At 40.5% G+C, this 22,417-nt stretch overlaps 1 protein-coding gene across 3 annotated transcripts; it reads right to left on the reverse strand.

The window, feature by feature from the left end:
- Positions 1-1,071: 1,071 nt before the first annotated feature.
- Positions 1,072-21,973, reverse strand: slc25a14 (solute carrier family 25 member 14). Of its 3 annotated transcripts, none has more exons than XM_034113897.1 (9): positions 21,827-21,973; positions 20,534-20,638; positions 15,802-15,940; positions 13,233-13,327; positions 8,126-8,211; positions 6,651-6,746; positions 5,730-5,854; positions 3,578-3,791; positions 1,358-1,630 (listed from the first exon to the last, which is right to left on the reverse strand). In XM_034113897.1, the coding sequence occupies exons 2-9, from the start codon at positions 20,595-20,597 to the stop codon at positions 1,589-1,591; spliced, it is 861 nt and encodes a 286-aa protein (XP_033969788.1). In that variant the 5' UTR covers positions 20,598-20,638; positions 21,827-21,973; the 3' UTR covers positions 1,358-1,588. The 3 variants fall into 3 exon arrangements, with proteins under 3 accessions (XP_033969787.1, XP_033969788.1, XP_033969789.1); XM_034113898.1 differs by lacking the exon at positions 21,827-21,973 and adding an exon at positions 20,772-20,775; XM_034113896.1 differs by lacking the exon at positions 21,827-21,973 and having other exon boundaries at positions 1,072-1,630; positions 20,534-20,755.
- Positions 21,974-22,417: the final 444 nt, after the last annotated feature.

A 22,417-nucleotide genomic window follows, 5' to 3' on the forward strand; every position in this document is an offset into this window, starting at 1 on the left:
ATGTAATAATTGAGTCATCGTACATCTGGATGTGAAGCTACCACAGAAACAAGCTGAGCAAATGTTAGCCTTCAGCCTGTAGCCACCCATGTCTATTGGAGATTTTTAGGGCAGTCCCGAATACCGTTTTTCGGGGCTCCGGATATTCGGTAGTAATCAGCAGCGGATATTCGGCATGCGCTTCAACACGTGTATTTCGGTTTATTCACGGCATTCATTTTGTTATTCTACAGTATTGTTGTTTTATAGTTATTTGTTAATGTAACCCAATTTGTGTTCTTTGAAATTGAAAAGGATATTGCGTTGTGTTTGTTACTTTCGTTGCAGTTGTATACGTCTTAAGTGTAATTTGGCTTGGCTTCCTATTTTGTATGGACATGCTTTTATTTTGAAGGAGAGTTAGCGCTGTTGACAGGAAGTTGTTGTTGCTATGGAAACAACGTGACGGCGATTAACGGAGAAAAGTCATATCTACATATAAAGACGGAGAAAGTAAACGATAAAGTTTATGGTTAAGTGTTAGCACCCCCCGAAGAGGCACAAGCTCTTACGTTGATATTGGAGATTTCAATAAATTCAATTTGGCAGCAGCAGCGAATATCCGAATAACGAAATTGAAAACCGAATAGCAGGCCAACGACCGAATATTCGAATATTCGGGTACAGCCCTACTGATTTTAGTGACGTAACGGTCATAGTGACGTAACGGCTCAGCGGAACTCAGCCTGAGCACACATATAGACTGGCTGTGTGTGCTCAGGCTGAGTTCCGCGATGTCTCGCAGACCCCACGCAGCAACCAGGAAACGACACCAGTAATCCAGCTCACACTGTCCGCTCCTCAGCAGCAGCGAGCCCCGCAACGTCCCGCCAACACGGCCCCAGACCCCACGCAGCATTCTCATCTGTTTGTCATTACTGGTGTCATTTTCTGGTTGCTAACAAATGCCATTGTAACACATAAACACTGATGTTCCGCTGCAACGGTGGTGGACTCATCAGAACAGAGTGGGCGAGCTGACCAATCAGAGCACAGTGGGCTCACAGGGGGGGGGGGGGGGCAGGAGCTCCAACAAGCCGTGTAGGACAGAGAGTGAATACACATACTATACCGAGATGCTGTATGAGAAACCAATGTGAGTTTGGAACATTGCACGATATAAATATATTCTAGTAGACCTCAACAATGGAAACATGATCAGTAGAAATGGAACCTTTAAATGAAATCACTCATTTTCCGACCGCTTTCCATGCAAGAAAGGCTTCCTCTCACCTTTTCCACAGTGTTAAACTAAAAAGAAAAAAACCTAGTCTTCCATATTTCAATCTTCTGCTACAACCAACTCTTAGCTGCCTGGGGAGTGTCGAAGGAGGATGAGAGCGATAAATCACACTCCTTAAAAACTGTACAAAAAATAAATTAAACACATTGCAAAAACAGAACATAAGATTTGGATGAGCGTTTGATGGGCAGATGAGTAGTGTTGTACTGTATCATTGGTATGCTTTACAGGGAGTGTGGTCAACCTGCAGGTGCTCACACTTCTGCCCGACACAGTCTAAACAGAGCCAGTCCCACTTCCTGTCACTTAAAACGGGAGCGTCTTCAGCTGCTCGAAGGTGATGAAGAACTGAGAGAGAAGTGAGTTAAGGAACGTTTCATGACTCATAATCACAACAGTGAACAGGCTAAAATAAGCTCTGAAATATGAGCAACCTCGACTAATGCTAACTCTGGACTAAAAAAATAATGGGCAACTATTTTGAAATATTTGTTACGCCTTTCAAAAAGGGAGAATCATTTTTTCCCGCCTTTTTAAGTGAATATCTGTTGGACTGACAAAACAACTTTTCAACATTTGTTTTTATCTATGCTTATATTGTTATGTACTTGAGTAAGGGCATTCTTGTAAAAAAGAGATGGCTATCAGCAGGCACGTGCACACAGACATCAAAGTGGGCTTGAGCCCCTGCCCTTTTTCTTCCTCCAGAGAAAGTGACCTTTTTTCCCCCTTTTTTATTTTTTAAATAAATGAATATATATCTACCGCTGTTTGGACAGTTTCCCTTTCCAAAAATATATTGATTGAATACAAAATAAAAATATCAGGTCGGGAGATTAGACTGTGAAGTTCCGATGCTCTCTCTACCCTCCCTCCACGTCTCCTGCACAGCGGTGCGGACATCGGCAGTCCCTTCAGACAGACAGGTAGCAGCACCTCCCACTTTACTGTCCCTTCAGACAGACAGGTAGCAGCACCTCCCACTTTACTGTCCCTTCAGACAGACAGGTAGCAGCACCTCCCACTTTACTGTCCCTTCAGACAGACAGGTAGCAGCACCTCCCACTTTACTGTCCCTTCAGACAGACAGGTAGCAGCACCTCTCACCTTACTGTCCCTTCAGACAGACAGGTAGCAGCACCTCTCACTTTACTGTCCCATGTTATGCCGGCTTTTCTTGGCTTATTTGAAGCTGAGTGGAGATGAACAAATGACTAAGCTGCCAGTGCCTTGAGTTTACAGCTAATTAGCTAAAAGACAATAACAAATATAGTTAACTAAGGTAGGCTACTAGCTAATGGATAAGTTAGCTCAAGGTTTAGCTAAGGCCATTTATCATGGGCATACGGGCTAATGTGCTGTACTTAAGGGGAGACACTACAGGTGAATACAGTAAAATGTGTATCTAATAACGTCATCACAATCGCCACATTGATATGCAAATTAGGCGTTAACTAGTAGTACACTAGTAATAAAGTACTATCTTATCTTAATTAAAATGCGCTAATTTGCATGCAGTTACCAAGGCATTGCAGGTGAAAAGGATAAACCTCACAACTTCCCCAGATAGTTACTTACGTCAAGTCAGTATTTTCCCCTGAAATGTTATGTTTGAATGCAGATTAGCTTTAAATCTATAGATGAATTCAGACATGGTAGTATGTTTATATGTGTTTTTGGGAAGTTGTCTTTCCATTAGAATGAAAGAAAACATGGAAGAAAAATAGACCAAAATAACAAAATGTACAAGTACATGAAAAACCGATCTTTTTGCCTGAAATGTCCTTAAACAGTAACTTCATAATTTTGATTGTTGGCTGCTCATTTAATAACTATTAACTTTTCTAGTTTGTTGTCTGCTCTTGTGCGTAGTGAATACTAAAGAAGACCATTGTCTCTGTTAGCTGATTATTTTGTAGAATTCTGTTGAATATTAAACAATTGCGTGAGTGTGAGGGTATTAAAATAAATTGGTCAATAAGTCAGAGATGTGCAACTATATTTAACTTTTTGTTTTAAAAATGTTTTTTATAAATGATTATGGGAAGTGCCCCTTTTTCTCACTTGAGCACCCGCCCCCCAAAATGTCTGTGCACGTCCCTGGCTATCAACACCTTTTAAATACTTCAGATCCTATTTCATTTATTTTTATGGAATTGGACATTGTAAAACAAAGTTCCCCGTATTTCATCGCCACTTAACTTTTGGGATTAAACCTCCACTGTCTCCAAAATAATATCCCAGAAATCCTTTCCGTGTTTCCCCCCGCCCTGATTAAACTTGTTTTAAGGATACGATGATGTTCCAGGGCCCGAGTCGCAGCCAGTTGGGCCAGAAGCCCTTATAGAGGGCGAAGAAGCCCTCGTTCTTCCACGTCAGCATCAGTCCGTCCAGAGTGCCTTTGTACATCGGGGCTCCCGACGAAACTCGCTGGTTCATCATTCGGGTCCGAACCACGTCCACGGGGTTGGAGGCCAGCGCCCCCGCCAGGCCACACGTGAAACTCGCACTGTACACACAACCAGAAATTACACAAGAGGACCAAAGGAGGAGTTTCATAAAACAGGGTATATGCAGGAATCCTGAAGTCACATGTAAAACCTTTTAAGACCTTTTTTAAGACCCTTTCCATACATTTTAAGACCTCATCGCCACTTGGAGTTCTAACCGGTTACATTGGCGACACACTTTACCTCACATTGACTATATACAGTATTGATTGTAGTATCCTTCCTCCTTATCTTCCAACCATTTGGACGCAAACTTGCATTTCCCCATAACGATGTTGTTTAACAACCGGCGTAAACGGAGCTTCGCGCGCTATCAAGCAGTGAGCGTGCGATGTCCTGTTCAGATGACGTCAAATCCAACGGGATGCCATAAATAAACTGCACAGAATCACACTACACACCTACGCAATGATTACATTCAGGAAGACTGTAGAATACAACCTCTTTGAACAATTTATATACTTATTGAAAACTAGCTACAAAATGTAATACCTTGGAAAATGCCGTTTAATACTTTTTAATAGCCTTAATTTCGCTAAATTGATTGATAAACTTTTAATCATTTTTAAGACCCCGCGGACACCCTGTAAAAATAAAATCTATTCTGCCTAAAAAATACTGAGAAAACGAGTGGCAATTAGGTTTATATCAGGGGGGTCCAAACTTCTTTCACCGAGGGCCACATACAGAAAAATATACGAAGGGCTGGGCCGCTCACTAGAGGTATAGTGTCTCATATGTTCAGTGATAAGTTAGCCAAATCAATCAAATGTAGGTACATGATGCTTGTGAGTGTTGGCAGCTCATCCCTTGAAACAGAAGCTTCAGATTGATTATAATAAGGAGAAATAGGAAGGGTAGATTTCAAGCTTGTTATCTAAATAAGTCATTGGGCTTTTTGCTTATCAACTAAGATTTGTTAGAAAATGTTTCCAACATTAATTGACTGGATTTATTTGAAAAGTGATCTTATGGCGCATTTCCACTACAGCGCGGAGCGCGGTTTAAGCATGCTGTGCCGTGCCCGTTTTTGGTTGCGTTTCCACTAGGCGTAGTTCCGGCTAACGTTTTTTTTTTTCAGTTTTCTGGCTCTCTAAAATCGAGGTTCTTTCCGGGCCAACAACCGGGCTGAGTTTGCTAAACTAGAGAGAGAGAATCTCTGGCAAGGGGGCTACAACTACAACAAAATGAACATATTTGACCGTTTATTGTAATACACGTTTCAAAATGATGCCGAAGTAACAACATACTGATGCCGGTTAGTAAAAACCATGAATTAATGCTTTGACAAGTCTGCAGACAGACGGCAGGCGAAAAACCTTTTAAAATGCGTGTTTTCTGAATGGAGATCGGCTAAGCTAACGCAGTATATGCTCCGACCGTCCACACTCACAACGGCCTATACAGACATAAATAAAGCAGCGACTGTATTCGCCATGACACAGGCAGTCTGTGGTTTGTACTTGTTTAACTTTTGTCTAGTTTCTGAACAGATATGAGGAGCTGTGAGCTCTGAGGGCTAACAGCTAACGGCTGATGACGTTGGTTTTGTGTTTCTCATTGAAGATGACGTCACGGCTCCGCCTACACTGCGTTACTATAGTTACTGCCCCAGTTCCTAAACTGTAATGGAAACGCAGCATAAGTGAGCCTGGCCTAACAAGGCCTAACGAGGCCTAGCCATACCGTACTAAGCCGAGCGAGGCCCTGCAGTGGAAAAGCGCCATTATTAACACATGAATACTACTGTGTAATATATGTTTACATTTATATTTAAGAAGTACAATATAAGACGAGCACAAGTTTAATTTATGGGCCATATTAAACATTTTGAATTAGCTGAGGGCCTATTCAAAATGGTCCGCATTATTATTGCAATATCTGTGTGATTATAAAGGGTCGCCATCCCTGAGCTGTTAAACAATTAATAAACGTACATAAAGTGTGTCAGAATGGTGTCTCCCATGGCGCCAGACTTGAGGAGGTGCTTCTTCGTGATGTCGTAGACAGGAAGCTCCACCCCGACCACGATGGCCGCTCGCTGCGCCGTGGGGATGACACCCTGAGGAGGAGGAGGAGGAGGAGGAGGAGGAGAGGCGACACAGGAAATAAATCTTACTGTCAGACAATTAAACAACACATAAGATCATTTTGGAGAATTCAATTTATATAAGTTAAGATAAAAAGTTCTTTATTGATCCCAATTTGGGAAATGTTTGCGTTGCAGAAATATAAAAAGACATGGCATTGAACATTAGATAAATTAAAAGACTAGAAATAAACAATCGAAAATGTAAACGTCTCAAATTGAAATAAAATAGCATTAAAAAAGTAAAAAAGATACATGTGGAAATACAAATTTACAGTAACAAAATATAAGCAGGATATTATATTTACATTAATTGTGCAAGGAATGGATTATTAAATATTAGATTGACTATAAAAGTACAATGCACAGTGTGATTTTAAGTCCAGTTATCAAGAGTAAGTTCAAATGTACCCAAAGTATGGGTCTTTCTTACAATAGAAATAACAGATGTTTTGACTACTGGGGGAGCAATGAAAACACGTTGTGAACATTACCATATATTTTCAATTAAAATTCATTTCTCAAAAAGAATGAATGGGGCGTTATCTTGGAAAACAGAAGGCTTGCACCAATTAGTCAGTGAGGAAGTTAATCTCATATTCCTTTTTCTTCCAGGTAAAATATTAGAAAAAGCGTTTTCAGCATCAGAAATGTGGCGATTTTTCGGCTGCATCCCACAACACAATACCCTCCACTCACACTCACACACACTCACTCACTCTCACACACACACTCTCTCACTCACACTCTCTCTCACACACACACTCACTCTCCACAGGCCTCTGGTGCCCTCTGTCTGGTAGATGTTCATGAAGTTGGACATCATGCTGCCCTGGAGCAGACTGCCCTGCGCCTGCATCCTGATCTGGAACAAAAACAGACAAACAAAAAAATATGTTTACACCATCACTTACAACCCAGCACTTCCCTCAGTGGATTAAGGCCCCGGCTCCACGAGAACAAATACGGCAAAACGCATCGGAGTAACGCAAATGCAACCGCAAAAAACCTTCCGTCCCCACGCAATATACACCGGATTGTGTCAAGCTCCACGAGACGGCTCCGTTTACATCCAAACGCTGGAAAAGCTGCAGTACATATGCCGAACCTGTACGTGGCGCTGTAACTTCCTCCACAAAAGCAGCAACTTCCTCCACAAAAGCAGCGAAGAAGAATGGTTGTCATGGCTGCACTTCTGTTTATTCTCCGCAGTGGGGGCGGAGGGAACCGCGCAGAGTTTTTCGCCGGTCAATGTGTGTTAAAGTTTAAATCTTCATGCTTCCTCATGCAGCAGCTGATCCAGTAAGTAAACCCGACAGTAAAAATAAACATATTTATAACTAGTTTAGGTAGTTTGAGAGGTAATTAAAATAGCTAAGGGTGGTGATCTGATTTGAAGTGTGTGTTTTGCTCCCGCTGCTTCACAGCCGGAGGAGCTGCGTGTCTCCGTCCTGTCAGATTAGACTTCACTCGCGTTTATGTTCATATCGAGATAAAGATAAATAATCTGAATCTGAATCTGGTGGGGAGAGGCGGGGCTATGAAAACGAATGACCGTATAGGCGACTCCACGGCCTCGTTGGACCCCCCAGAGCGCTCCGTTCCCAGATCTATCCACCTTTGGACCCGTTGTCGTTTGCGGGGTCTGTTTCTACGTTTCCCTTACGGCGTCGTCGAGCTTAGAGGGCTATACGCATGAGAAATATGCGGATTCAACCCGTATTTGTCCTCGTGGAGCCGGGGCCTAAGGAGTATAACGGTAGATAGCAGTAGGGAGGAAGCCATTGGATTATTTTTAATTAATTGAAATATTTTAGACATTAAGTAGATGAAAAAACCTTCTTGGTGATTTACTAATCATTTTGACAGAACTTTGTTTTAAATCTTACAAGAGTTTAGGTTTCGTTTCAACATCGATGGGACACATCACCACTGTTAATTTGTTTTATCCACGAATATGGTGAAATACTCTTTATTTATGTAAAAGGAAATCATAGAATTCAGGCCGCAGTTGACATTCAAAATAAAAAAATATAATGGAATACATTTTACAACTCGGCATCATGGTGCAGTTGATTCAACTTTTTGATTTGTTTTTTGCAATGAAAGTCATCAATTTGACTGATATTGTGTTCATACCGCTGCAGTAAAGTAATCATACAAATGATGAGGCAAACCGTTGAACATTCACTTTGCTTTTGGAGTGAACAAAGCAAAAGAATGGTCAAAAACGTTATTAATCACCTTGAGGACGTCAGTGGGGTTTGCCAGAGACGAGGACAGCACTCCGGACACGACGCCACAGAAAACGTTGATGATCATCGTCTCATCTGGCAAGACAGAGACAAGAAATGATATTCATTTACAAAGAAACACAAATATCTGAGCAGACGCTGCCCATTCTTTGGGGCGTTAGATTCCAACACAACCACAAGGCAAACCTAAACCTGCATCAAAATAAACATTTAAACCAGCGAGGAAGAGGGGGAAGGTAAACATGAAACAGAAACAAAAAAAGGGCTTTGTTTTTTAACAAGACACACACATTAAAAAGGTGAAGTAATGTAAAACACTCTACTTCCCAATTCCCCTTACATCAACCCTACTTTTCACATTACATTAAGATTCATTATTGTTCACTGAAAGCACATTTGCTCTGGTTCATTGGTGCAGATATTTGAAAAAGCTGACTGAGCAGCAGGACAAAATGTATAACGCCACTAAAATCAATACTTAGCTTAAACTGCATGCGAAAGACTTTACTATAATGACACCAGACGTATATTAAAGGTCACCTATCATGCTATTTTTAGGCAATAGCATAGGTCTCAGATATATACAAATATATTAAAAACATGTCTATGAAGTGTTTTGCTCAAAATACCAAACAGATCACCCATTCTAGCCATGCCTCATATCCCTCTATTTCACTTCCTGTTTTAAAAGTGCTGATTTGGGGTATAAAGCTTTAAAAAATAAAAAGGAGGGGTCTGAGCTCATGCGGGACCCGGCAGCTACTGTCTAAACTAAATACCGCCGTGATGAAACGCCATATCATGGATTATCAAGGATTGTTTCTGAAACAGTATGGAGCTCAAAGGCTTTCTCTCTTGCCGGTTATACCACAAGGTGAGTTCCTTTTTATTTCCTGCTTCTTCACACACATGCTCTCCAGTACAGGTTAGCTCTGAGTGTTAGCCAGGCTAATGTCAACACAGACCATATTACGTCCAAAACAGTCGGGCATTGTTTCTGATAGCAACGTTTCTGATTGGGCCGTGGGTCCACATTTCAGATATTACGTCATATCGGACGCAAATCTGGATCAGCTCCGTTGTTCCCCCGTTTTTAGAGATTTGGGTACGGAGGAAAAGAGAGAGGGTTTTATTTTCTGACGCTGCGTGAGTTCCCTGACACACCGGGGACACATTTATGTATAAAAGACATCAAAAAGTGCATTTTGCATGATAGGTCCCCTTTAAGAGTGTTACTGGTAAAAGGAGTGGTTATTATTTTATTCTCCTACCTTGATCTACTCTATTATTAATTGTATCTGTCTGATGTACTCTAATTGGTCATCAAACATTGAAAGGAGCAGAGGGCAAAGTGGAATGAAAATGAGTGGGGGGGTTAGGATAGAGACAGGGAAAAGAGGAGTCTTATAAAGAAGGAACGAGTCAATGGGAAATGAGAAATTACAAATAAAAGAATAGATAGATAGGAAGAGACGGAGCCTTAGTCCCCGACTTCCTGTCAGTCTCAATGGCGCCGCACAACCTTTGATAAATGTAGCGCAAACCCATTTGTCTGATAAGTGAGCGCTCTGCACAGAGGATGAGGTAAGAGCAACTCAACTGAGCCTGTTATTGTTTACAATTAGTTTTATTGTGCATGCTGTTAGGGTTGTAAGTAAGTCAGGCTTCCCGCAGGTTTCACAAACTCAAATTTAAGACCTTTTTAAGACCTTTTTAAGACCACTTTGAATAGAATTTAAGACCTATTTCACGGCAAGAAAGTATGAAGGAAAATTGCTATGAAAGAAGAAATACGTCCCATAATGACTTACAAAGTAAATGTATTCACGTTCAACATAAGAACGATGACTGAACATAACAGCACACAGAACTGTGTTAGCGTGTTGGACAAAAACCAGAAAAAAAAGAACTGCCTAACCGTGAAAGTGTGTGTGTGTGTGTGTGTCAAAGTCAAAGTCAGCTTTATTGTCAAGAATTCTACATGTTGTACATCCAGAAATATCGTTTCCTGCAGTCCTACAATGTGACATATATACATCAAACAAAAAGGGCCTAGATGTGTGTGTGTGTGTGTGTGTGTGTGTGTGTGTGTGTGTGTGTGTGACAAGAGCTATCTTCTGGGGGGAACTGAAAGGCTATTGCTGTACTTACTTTGCAGACCGGACATTTCCCCCGAAACACATTTAGACGTGATCAAAACACAGAAGTACCATTTGTTACAAGTCCATATCTTCTATCTTTTCCCTTTCCTGTAACTACGTTTTAAATCATGTGTAGTGTAAATATAGTGAAATCACATCTAGAGTATATTTTGACCTGCATCCAAAAAGGTAGTGCCACAGACGATGCTCCGTATAGCTTTGGAGCTGTAAAACACAATTTAAAACACAACATGTACTCTCCATTGGCCAATATTTTTTGTTTATCGTTTTGATATAAAATCCTATAATGTATTTAATATGCATCAACAGTTCAACAGTGACTGATTTAAAGCTTCTAGCTGAACAGAAACCACGTTGACGCTTTGTTTTTTGAATGATGAGAGTTTGTGTGTATCCTTTTTAATTTAATATATTGAATTGTGCGTTCGATATGAGATGGATGTTGGACAGGAGGGGGGGGAAGCACTTACAGCTGCAGTATCCCCCCCCCCCCCCCCCCCCCTTGCTTCTCTTTCTGTCTCCACCCTTCCCTCTCCATCACTCCCCTCCTTACTGGAAGTCTTTTGTCTCTCATTTAGCTTGCAAATGAGTGCCGGCAGGTTAACACACCCAGTCTGTGCACAGCGCTTCAACACAGGTCGTCACGACGCATAAAACCCTTTGTTTTTAGTGGATGAGTAGCGAACAGCTTCAAGGCACATACAGTATTACTGCTGCAGGGGACATGACGCATTTTGAAAGCTGACCCTAAAGTTAGCATCGCACTGCTCGACAAAAAGTCAATAGGATTTTTCCATTGGATTTTTGATTATAAAACAATAAGCTCTGTGGAAAACCAAAGTGTATGTTACAGATTTTCTTTATAAATGAACCAGACAATTTGGAACATATCTGCAAAATCAGGGTATATGCAGGAATCCTGAAGTCAGATGCAATTCCTTTTAAGACCTTTTTTAAGACCCTTTCCATACATTTTAAGACCTCATCGCCACTTTGAGTTTTAACCGGTTACATTGGCGACACACTTTACCTCACATTTACTATATACCAGTGGCGAACCGTGTCTATCACAACTGGACCTTCTGTAGACACACACACACCCACCGCCGCCGCTCCCGAGAAGGACAAACAAATCAACGTAACACTGTAATATTACAGATCAACAACACAGATACGATTCTCATTTATTCATTTTATTACATTTTATTTATATAATTAAATCGATTTTTTTTTGTTTTATCTGAGTATTCCAGGGTATTCTCTGAATACCTTGAAGGCCCTGACGGTTCGCCACTGCCATATTCAGTATTGATTGTCCTTCCTCCTTATCTTCCAACCATTTGGACGCAGACTTGCATTTCCCCATAACGATGTTGTTTAGCAACCGGCGTAAACGGACCTTCGCGCGCTATCAAGCAGAGCGCGCAATGTCCTGTTCAGATGACGTCAAACCCAATGGGATGCCATAAATAAACTACAAAGAATCACGCTACACACCTACGCAATGATTACATTCAGGCACACTGTAGAATACAACCTCTTTGGACAATTTATATACTTATTGAAAACAAGCTACAAAATGTAATACCTTGGAAAATGCCCTTTAATACTTTTTAATAGCCTTCATTTTCACTAAATTGATTTATCAACTTTTAACACTTTTTAAGACCCCGCGGACACCCTGGAAATGCTTCAAGTTCTAAAACTGCACAGCTTTACCACTTTTAATTAAGATGTTCTGCACATATACACAATAATTACTCGTATTTCTTATGTATTTTTAGTACTGACTTCTTTTTTTTTTTTTTTTAATATCGCTTTTTGTCCAATATTTGCTATTACTTTTCCATGTTCATGTGTTTCACTGTGTTTATTAATGCACAACCAAAGCAAATTCCTTGTATGTGAAAACATGGCTCTGTGGAAAAACAAAAGGGGCATGATCCTACATATATTCTCCACAAATCAATCTCAGGGAAATTACAATAAGGCAGTTGTTGATGTTAAAATGTTGCAATGAGAAATGTGAATAAGGCACCTTTCAGTCAACTACTTTGGAGTCAATAAGCTAGGCTGCATAGCAACTATCTCACTGAGTTTGCCTCTAATGTTTCCTGGTAGGGTGTTCCACAGTTTGGGAGCAGAGTGGATAAAAGCAGCACCACCAATTTTTTGTGGGGGGACTTTAGGAATATTTAAAAAGACCTTAGTACTACTGTGAATTATAATACCTGTGGTTCTCTAGAAAAACACGTATCATCCCAATTTCATACATTCGCATGGACTTGGAAATAGAGTATTGCTTCTTATGACATCCCTCGCTTAAAGGTAGGGTAGGTAAGAATGGAGAAACCAGCTCGAGTGCGCTAGAATTTGAAAATACACGGAAAAAATCTGCCTCTTCCTTCAGACTTCCTTACAGAGCCCCTCCTCCAACACACACGAACGCGCACATGACCAATGAGGGCACAAGATAAGTTTGTGCACAGATGGAAGGCTGACAGGCAGGTAGGCCATCCAGTTATTTTAGCCGGGCCGGCTCAGATGATTGGTCGTGCTTTTTACAGTATTACGGCTTCCACAGATGATATTTTTTAATGTATTTATTGTCAAAGCACTTCAGATATTCATTGCTATCGGGATGTTAAGAGCATTCCATGGAATATAACAAAAAGTGTATCTGAAGTGAATTACCTACCCCACCTTTAAGGTGATCGTATGCAGACTTAGTAATTGTTTTAATGTGACTGTTGAAACTCAGGTCAGAGTCCATGACTACACCTAGATTTCTGGCTTTATCTGTTGTTTTGAACATTGCCGACTGAAGCTCAGCGCTGACTTTTATTATTAAGATAATACAAAAATATACATAAAAATGTTTAGCCTTATGATAAACGATTGTAACAAAGCTAGAAGAGGCAGGTAAACCCTCACCTTCAGGATGAGTGACAAACAGCCTCTTCAGAGAGTTGTAGGTCCCGATCTTGATTGTCCCGTAAGAGGCTTGTCTCAACAGAGCTGGAGAAATCCTGAACAAATGAGAGGTGAAACATGTTCAGAAGAGCGACACACACACACACACACACACACACACACACACACACACACACACACACACACACACACACACACACACACACACACACACACACACACACACACACACACACACACACACACACACACACACACACACACACACACACACACACACACACACACACACACACACACACACACACACACACACACACACACACACACACACACACACACACACACACACACACACACACACACACACACACACACACACACACACACACACACACACACACACACACACACACACACACTATATATATGTCGTTAATGACTGTGCAATATATACCTGTCTGCTAAATCCTAAGAACTGTTATAGGATGTGTATTTTGTATTATATCGTAACTTTTTATTTTACTTTAATACTTTTTAATGCATGTAACATTAAGCTTTCTGTGGCTCTTTTTCTGCTGTAACAACGTACATTTCCCGTGGGACCAAGAAAGGTATTCTGATAACAGTGTTCATGTGACTTAGGATGCAAATCAAATACATTTCAGTCGTATTGAGTAGAGTGAAATCAAGGGAGTTATGTAATATTAGCACTTGAATCATTCCCCACATCTGTTAAAGTCAAAGCGAAGCTCCCGCTTTCAAAATGAAATATGCATTTCCTCTCCCAGCGGGCTCTTTCAAAGCAATATCACAGTTCACCCACCCACAAAGTGTAACAGCTCTGTGCGCAAAGCTTTTCCTGCACATCATAATGAGCACATGCTGTTTCCATCAGTATGGAGCACGGGGCAAGCTTGTAGCAATAACAAGTAACCAGATTGACTTTACAACACATTGAGTTGAACTGAAAGGAGTCGCTCCCCGGGAACAGCAAGACATCGTGGTATTAAGAGTCTGCCGAAATCCTGATAACCTTAAACCTGCGATTGAATGAGTTTTGTTAAGCAGATGAGGAGTTATCTGCTAAAGTGGCACAGAGCCGATGTGCGGGGATGATCCATGTTGTGCTGACAGAAAATCCCATAATGCATTTAATGCTTTATCACTACCTAGGTTTGTTTAATACCTATCTACACAACAGTATTGAACATGGTAAAGTAATAACTAGGGCTGTCAGTCGATTAAAATAGTTAATCGCGATTAATCGCACATTTTTTTATCTGTTCTAAATGTACCTTAGAGGGATATTTTTCAAGTTTTTAATACTCTTATCAACATATGAGTGGACAAATATGCTTTATATGTTTGTTTATTATCATTTGAACAATGACAAATATTCTCATGAATATTAAACACAACAACCTGAACATTACAAATATTCGCTTCAATTCAACCTGGAACCTCTCTCATACAATAATAGTGTGTGTGTGTGTGTGTGTGTGTGTGTGTGTGTGTGTGTGTGTGTGTGTGTGTGTGTGTGTGTGTGTGTGTGTGTGTGTGTGTGTGTGTGTGTGTGTGTGTGTGTGAATGTGGAGACACTGTGATGGATCGTTGGAGCTATGTGCAGCTCAAGGCATATATGCTCGAACGGGAGCTGTCTGGACGCTGCAATCATGTTGCGCGCACTATCCGTGCTGAGTGTGCTGTCTGGCTACCTGCATAAAGTCAAGTGCTCGGCGCAGTTGTCGGCGAAATGTCGCTCCTCTGTTTTCATTGAAACAGCTCCTTATATCCGTTAGCTCAGCTAGCTAGCACCAGATGCTAACAACAACACGTAAGGTGTGCTTCGCTCGCGCCACACATACACACTCCCTCCCGGTCCTCCCGATGGCCAGTCCGGGCCTGCCGGTGAGCGTGGAAGTGTGGTCTGCCACAAGCGGACAGCAGGAGCGGGGCTGTCAGCATCAGCTTGTAGATGGTATTTTAAACTCGATGCGCTCTGAAACTACGTGGCGGCCGAGAACAAAAAACACATGCGTTAATCGCGTTAAAATAATTAGAGGCGTTAATTTTTTTTTGCGTTAACGCGTTATTAACGCGTTAACTTGACAGCCCTAATAATAACACATGTTTAAACTTTTTATAACTCTCATGAATACAAATACTTTCCCATACATTTCTTATACCTATAACTAGAAAGGTATTTGGAGTAGAGCTAATGAATTAATCTCCACCTGTGTGTTGCATTGATAGAAAACTCACCTGATTGTGACATATATTCATATCCTTTACAAACATCTGTATTTTTATATTGTCAGGGCAGTACAAAAAAAAGGGGATTATGGGTAACGGAGAACATGTTTTCCTGATTAAGGCAGCAGAGCATCTACATAGTAACACTGTCAACAAACAGAGGTATTGTGTTATTCTCAGATCAGTTCTATGTCTTGCTCTCGACCATAACATCCTATATCCCGTTTACTGTGCCTCAAATGAGCAGGATGAGCAAACTGGGTGTTAACAAAGAGCCTACAAAACATGAACATGATAAAGGCATCCTTCTTACCCAGAGTAGAGCGCTTTGAGGCCCTCCTCTTTGCCGATCTTGAAGAGGGCGTGGAACATGCCTCTGTAGCGAATCTCCGTGTACTGAGACTGACCCTGGACCTGTAGCCGGGTCTTAGTCAGGTCAATGGGAAACGTCCCTGAGGATTACAAATATTAGGACGAATTAATATAAAAAAAGTTTTATAGAAATACTTAAAGGGGACCTATTATGCAAAACCCTCTTCTTCATGTCTCTTCTACATCAACATGTGTCCCCTCTTCTTCATGTCTCTTCTACATCAACATGTGTCCCCTCTTCTTCATGTCTCTTCTACATCAACATGTGTCCCCTCTTCTTCATGTCTCTTCTACATCAACATGTGTCCCCTCTTCTTCATGTCTCTTCTACATCAACATGTGTCCCCTCTTCTTCATGTCTCTTCTACATCAACATGTGTCCCCTCTTCTTCATGTCTCTTCTACATCAACATGTGTCCCCTCTTCTTCATGTCTCTTCTACATCAACATGTGTCCCCTCTTCTTCATGTCTCTTCTACATCAACATGTGTCCCCTCTTCTTCATGTCTCTTCTACATCAACATGTGTCCCCTCTTCTTCATGTCTCTTCTTACATCAACATGTGTCCCCTCTTCTTCATGTCTCTTCTACATCAACATGTGTCCCCTCTTCTTCATGTCTCTTCTACATCAACATGTGTCCCCTCTTCTTCATGTCTCTTCTACATCAACATGTGTCCCCTCTTCTTCATGTCTCTTCTACATCAACATGTGTCCCCTCTTCTTCATGTCTCTTCTTCATCAACATGTGTCCCCTCTGTGGAAAGAGACTCTGAAAGTTTCAGGAACAAAGATCCTCTCTCTTTTTGTCCCGATCCATTTCTATAAAAACCTGTCTGAAAATGAGCTGATTAGATTTTGGCCACTTTATGATGTCATAACGATGTTTTGTCTTGTGTAACCATTAGTCAATCACCAACCAAGGTAACCCCCCCCCCCCCACCTTATCACCTGAATCTCCTCCTAGAGCACCATTGAGTTCTTTGTAACCACATCTCTCTCAGAGGGGCGTGGGGAGGGGCTCCTTATTTTCATCTAAAGTAACAGACAGAGAATCAGCACTTTGGAAACAGGGCTGAAACAGAGGGGATTATGGGTAATGCTGCAATGATCTGTTTGGTGTTTCAGCCAATCAGAGACAGCTTCTGTATATATCTGAGACCTGTGATATATTGATGAAAAACAGTATAATAGGGACCTTTAAGTTGTCTTGAAAAAATAAGGCCACACGTTCTTTCTGATATTTAAGTGAATTCAGTAGCAAAATATCCCTTCTGATTAAATTGATAATGAAAAACATTCCAACTTGCAAGTAGTGCAACTTTTAAAGCAAGCCGTCTGGATGTTTCTGTACAACATGACTGCTTTCTAACTTTGACATCTCAAGTTGCAGGACGACACATAAATAGTGCACCAGAGAACTTTGATATGTTTCTGGCTGCCTTTTTGCAACCAGCGCTAACATCGCTCACCTTTATGCTGATGCAGGATTTTCCTATGGCTGCAAATACAAGTGATTTAAAATGCTATTTGCATAGAACATATACTGCCATGGCATTCAATTGCAAAGGAGCACTCACCAATAGGGAGAACATGCTTGTAAGAATGCACAGCAGTAGAGGAAAAACACACTCCAGCCCAAGCTTTCTTTCATTGTACATGTATAATGACATTAAATGATTCTATTCTCTCTTTACGCAGCTTTAAAAAAACAATAACATTGCTGTGCACACATGTCTTTTTGAAGTGTGGCACATTATTTACTTGCTGCATGAATATCCTTTGGGAACTTAAGACTGCCTTTGTTGTTGTTGTTTATTGCATTTACATTTATTCACACTGCCTGTATTTGTTTAATGTTTTGTTTTGCTGTTCAAGAGCTGCCCAACCCTTTCATTTTAACATTTCAATTGTGATTCTCTTCTATACATTTATTGATTTATGCAATACTTGCTTTGACATTTATTGTTATGGACTTGTACACCAAGACAAATTCCTTGTTTGTGATAAAGTACCTTAGTACATAATGCCAATCTAGACCATCCTAATAATGAAAGTCAGCGCTGAGCTTCAGTCTGCAATGTTCAAAACAGATAAAGCCAGAAATCTATAGGTGTAGTCATGGACTCTGACCTGAGTTTCAACAGTCACATTACAACAGTTACTAAATCAGCCTACTATCACTTTAAGAATATATCTAGGATTAAAAGACTAATGTCACAGCAGGATTTGGAAAAACTTGTCCATGCTTTTATCTTCAGTAGACTGGACTACTGTAATGGTGTCTTCACAGGTCTCACTAAAACATCTATTAGAAAGCTGCAGCTGATTCAGAACGCTGCTGCTCGAGTCCTCACTGACACTAAGAAAGTGGATCAGTCCTGTTCTGAAGTCTTTACACTGGTTCCTCACTGACACTAAGAAAGTGGATCAGTCCTGTTCTGAAGTCTTTACACTGGTTCCTCACTGACACTAAGAAAGTGGATCAGTCCTGTTCTGAAGTCTTTACACTGGTTCCTCACTAACACTAAGAGAGTGGATCACTCCTGTTCTGAAGTCTTTACACTGGTTCCTCACTGACACTAAGAAAGTGGATCAGTCCTGTTCTGAAGTCTTTACACTGGTTCCTCACTGACACTAAGAAAGTGGATCAGTCCTGTTCTGAAGTCTTTACACTGGTTCCTCACTGACACTAAGAGAGTGGATCAGTCCTGTTCTGAAGTCTTTCAAATCAAATCAGGTTTTATTTATATAGCACATTAAAAAGCGATTTTTGGTCGAGCCAAAGTGCTGTACATGTAATAAAAACACATTACTACAATCACAGTAAACGACAATAAATTACAACAGATATAACTTAAAAACAAAATAAAAATAAAACACAAGGAATAGTCAGGAGTCGTGCTCCGCTCTAACTAGAAAGCCAGAGAGAAGAAGTGTGTTTTTAGTTTAGATTTAAAAACCCCTAGGGTCTGGGCCGACCTCACATGGAGGGGCAGAGTGTTCCAGAGCCTAGGGCCAGCTGCTGCGAAGGCTCGGTGCCCTCTGGTTTTAAGCCTGGTCTTGGGCACTACCAGCAGCAGCTGGTCAGCAGACCTTAAAGCTCTGGCTGGGGTGTAGCGCTGGAGGAGTTCAGCTATATAGGCCGGAGCCAGCCCATTTAGTGCTTTGAAAACAAATAAAAGGATTTTAAAATAAATTCTGAACCGAACTGGAAGCCAGTGTAGTGAGGCCAGAATAGGGGTGATGTGGTCACGCTTTTTGTGGCCAGTCAGCAAACGTGCAGCAGCGTTTTGGACTAGTTGCAGGCGTTTAATTGAGGCCTGGTCCATACCCACATACAGAGCGTTACAATAGTCCAGTCTTGAGGTTACAAAGGCGTTAATAACCCTTTCTAAGTCATTAAAAGATAAATACGACTTGGTTTTGGCCAATAGTCTTATTTTAAAAAAGCAGGATTTTACTACGGTGCTGACCTGCTTGTCAAATTTAAAAGTGCTAGTGAAGGTCACTCCAAGGTTCATGACCGAGGGGAGGATGTTTTTTTTGGATAGAGCCCAGAATATCAACCGGAGAGGCTGGAGGTTGCGGTCCAAAAAAGATGACCTCAGTCTTGCTCTCATTGAGGTTGAGAAAGTTTTTGCTCAGCCAGGATTTTATCTCTGCTAAGCAGAGTAAGTATTTACACTGGTTCCTCACTAACACTAAGAGAGTGGATCACTCCTGTTCTGAAGTCTTTACACTGGTTCCTCACTGACACTAAGAAAGTGGATCAGTCCAGTTCTGAGGTCTTTACACTGGTTCCTCACTAACACTAAGAAAGTGGATCAGTCCAGTCCTGAAGTCTTTACACTGGTTCCTCACTGACACTAAGAAAGTGGATCAGTCCAGTCCTGAAGTCTTTACACTGGTTCCTCACTGACACTAAGAAAGTGGATCACATCACTCCTGTCCTGAAGTCTTTACACTGGTTCCTCACTGACACTAAGAAAGTGGATCACATCACTCCTGTCCTGAAGTCTTTACACTGGTTCCTGTGTGTCAAATAATTGATTTCAAAATACAGCTGCTGGTTTATAAAGCATTGAATGGTTTAGGCCCAAAATACATTTCCGATCTCCTGCTAAATTATGAATTATCCAGAACTTTCAGGTCTTCAGGGACGGGTCAGCTTTCTGTCCCCAGAGTCAGAACTAAACATGGAGAAGTTCAGTTATTATGCTCCAAATATCTGGAACAAACTCCCAGAAACCTGCCGGTCCGCTACAACTCTTACTACTTTTAAATCCAGGCTGAAGACTTGTCTTTTTGCCGCTGATTTTAATTGAACTATTCACATCTTAAACTGCACTGTAACTTTTATTCATGTATTTCATCTTTTAATGTTTATTTTATTATCTTTGCTTTTTAATGACTGTTTTTAAATGCCATTTTCTTAATGTCTTTCATTTTTGTAAAGCACTTTGAATTGCCTTGTGTTGAAAGGTGATCTATAAATAAACTTGCCTTGCCTTGCCTAAAGCAAAACCAGTTTGTACACATTTTTAAAGTGTGTTTCTCCTATGCCTGCAAATAAACAGAAATGCAAGGACCATGCCATGGAAAACAAGCGTTTAAAGCAGCATAACAGAGGACGGTGAGTATCTGCATGTTGTGGTGCATCACGTAGCCTACCGAATTCTGCGACAATCGAGGCCATTCCTCCATAGATGAACGGTTTCCAGTTCAGGTTGGACATCTCTGCAGATTCAGCTTCTGCCTCCACCTGCTGCAGACCCGCTAAAAACAAGAGCAGGAGGCCCACAAAGAGGTCAACACAGTGCTGCAACTTCAGACAATACAACATGGCGATACACGATGAGTTATAATAATGCTACAGATGAACGAGGCTCCTCAGCATCAGCATCCCCACCGTACTGCGCCGGAAAGAGATGCCCGCTGAGCCCAACACCGCGGAGAGAGCGGTCATATTTGTTGTGCGGGTTGCTATTGGCCGCGAGAGCTGTCAATCAAGAATAACGCGATCCGATTGGCTGGTGCGCCGGGGGAGGGCAGGGATTGGTCTGTGACAGCAACAGTGTCACGAGAATTACATTTAGTTGTATATTGTTCTTTGGGCTGAATTCAAACCACATTTTAACATTTTAACCAAGAACTAAAACAATATAGTACCACGATTAAAAACAATTATGAATAAAAAGTCAATCGAAACTGACAAATTGTGCATTTAACAAATATTTAATCTAAAATATGAAAATGTATTTTCTCTTTTTTATTTACTTATGCAATTGTTTTATTGCTTTATATATCTACCCCTGATGTGAACTTCTTGTATACAAATAATAGGATGTTCATATATCTTGAATACAAAAAGTAAAACAAATATATATATATATATATATATATATCATTTTCATATGATCAAGACAGACCCTACCTTATTGTTAATATCGAAAACACTATTTTCAGTAATGATTTAAGATAAGATAAGATAAGATCTTTAATTTGTCATTGTACAAGTACAACGAAATTACAATATGAACTCAAGGTGCCAACGCGCAACAAGACAATATAAAACAAGACAATATAAAAACAAGAAATGGGACTTAAATAGACATGATAGGGAATATGTACATAAATAAATAATAAATTAAATTGCACGGTTCCCCTCATATTAAACATTTAATACAATTAAAATAAGGTCTAAATTGCAAGATTTTTTGATTAACCCTAAATAAGTAGGAAACCAGGGAAAAATGTGTTTTCTAATTTGCTTTCTTTGTGGAGGATATAACACATCAATTTAAGCAATGATTACAAATGTAAAAAATGAAAATAGTGTCGTAACGGTTGTTTTTGACGGTTAGTTTGAAACTGCTAGGCTTAACGGTCTAACACTTGTGGAAATTAACAGCCAGCTTGATAGCGAGTTAGCAACTAGTTGAATAAAGCTAACATGTCACGTACCTGGAGTGTAGATAAAATCCGCAAAGGGCTATTCCACTTGGTTTCCCATGACTAAAGAGGCCTACGTATACGTGGCTTGACTTTTATGAGAGTGCAAGCAGAAAACTTATCGTCTGCTGTTAGCTTCTCATTTTCAGCTAATGTCAAATCAAGCTTCTTCTTCTATGGTGTTAATTTGGGATTGGCAAACTAGCATAGAGGTGAATTACTGCCACCTACTGGACTGAGTGAGTAGTGTGGATATTATGTAGTGGGAACAACATTTGTTTTGCTGTTTTTTGCTTTTGTATTTTGCAAGACATTTCAAATATATTTGTTGCTACCTCATGCGCTGTGAGGAGACACAGTTTGTTAGTTTCTAGCGGTAATGGGTTTGTTAATGTTTTGTCCCTATGTAATTTTACCAAAGATGAAAGTAAATAGAATCTTTCTATAACATGAAAAACATCTTAATCCTATCTTCTGTAAATATATAGTTAAACATTAGATGTTGTAAAAACGACACAGAGGCTTTTTAAGAAAATGTATGTTTTTATTGTTTGGAATCTGTTTATATATTCTGACCTGCTGTATTTCCTTACATACTTAAGG

Source organism: Trematomus bernacchii, unplaced genomic scaffold (genome assembly GCF_902827165.1).
Source record: "Trematomus bernacchii unplaced genomic scaffold, fTreBer1.1, whole genome shotgun sequence".
Classification (NCBI taxonomy): domain Eukaryota; kingdom Metazoa; phylum Chordata; class Actinopteri; order Perciformes; family Nototheniidae; genus Trematomus; species Trematomus bernacchii.

Bases quoted from the DNA above. Each gene is read 5' to 3' on its own strand.
- slc25a14 (XM_034113896.1), bottom strand. From the start codon at position 20,705: ATGTTGTATTGTCTGAAGTTGCAGCACTGTGTTGACCTCTTTGTGGGC. The intron at 8,212-13,232 runs GTGAGGGTTTAC...CTGTCTTGCCAG, and splicing joins GTTTGTCACTCATCCTGAAG to ATGAGACGATGATCATCAAC. The intron at 3,792-5,729 runs GTACGTTTATTA...TTGTGTGTACAG, and splicing joins ACCATTCTGACACACTTTAT to TGCGAGTTTCACGTGTGGCC.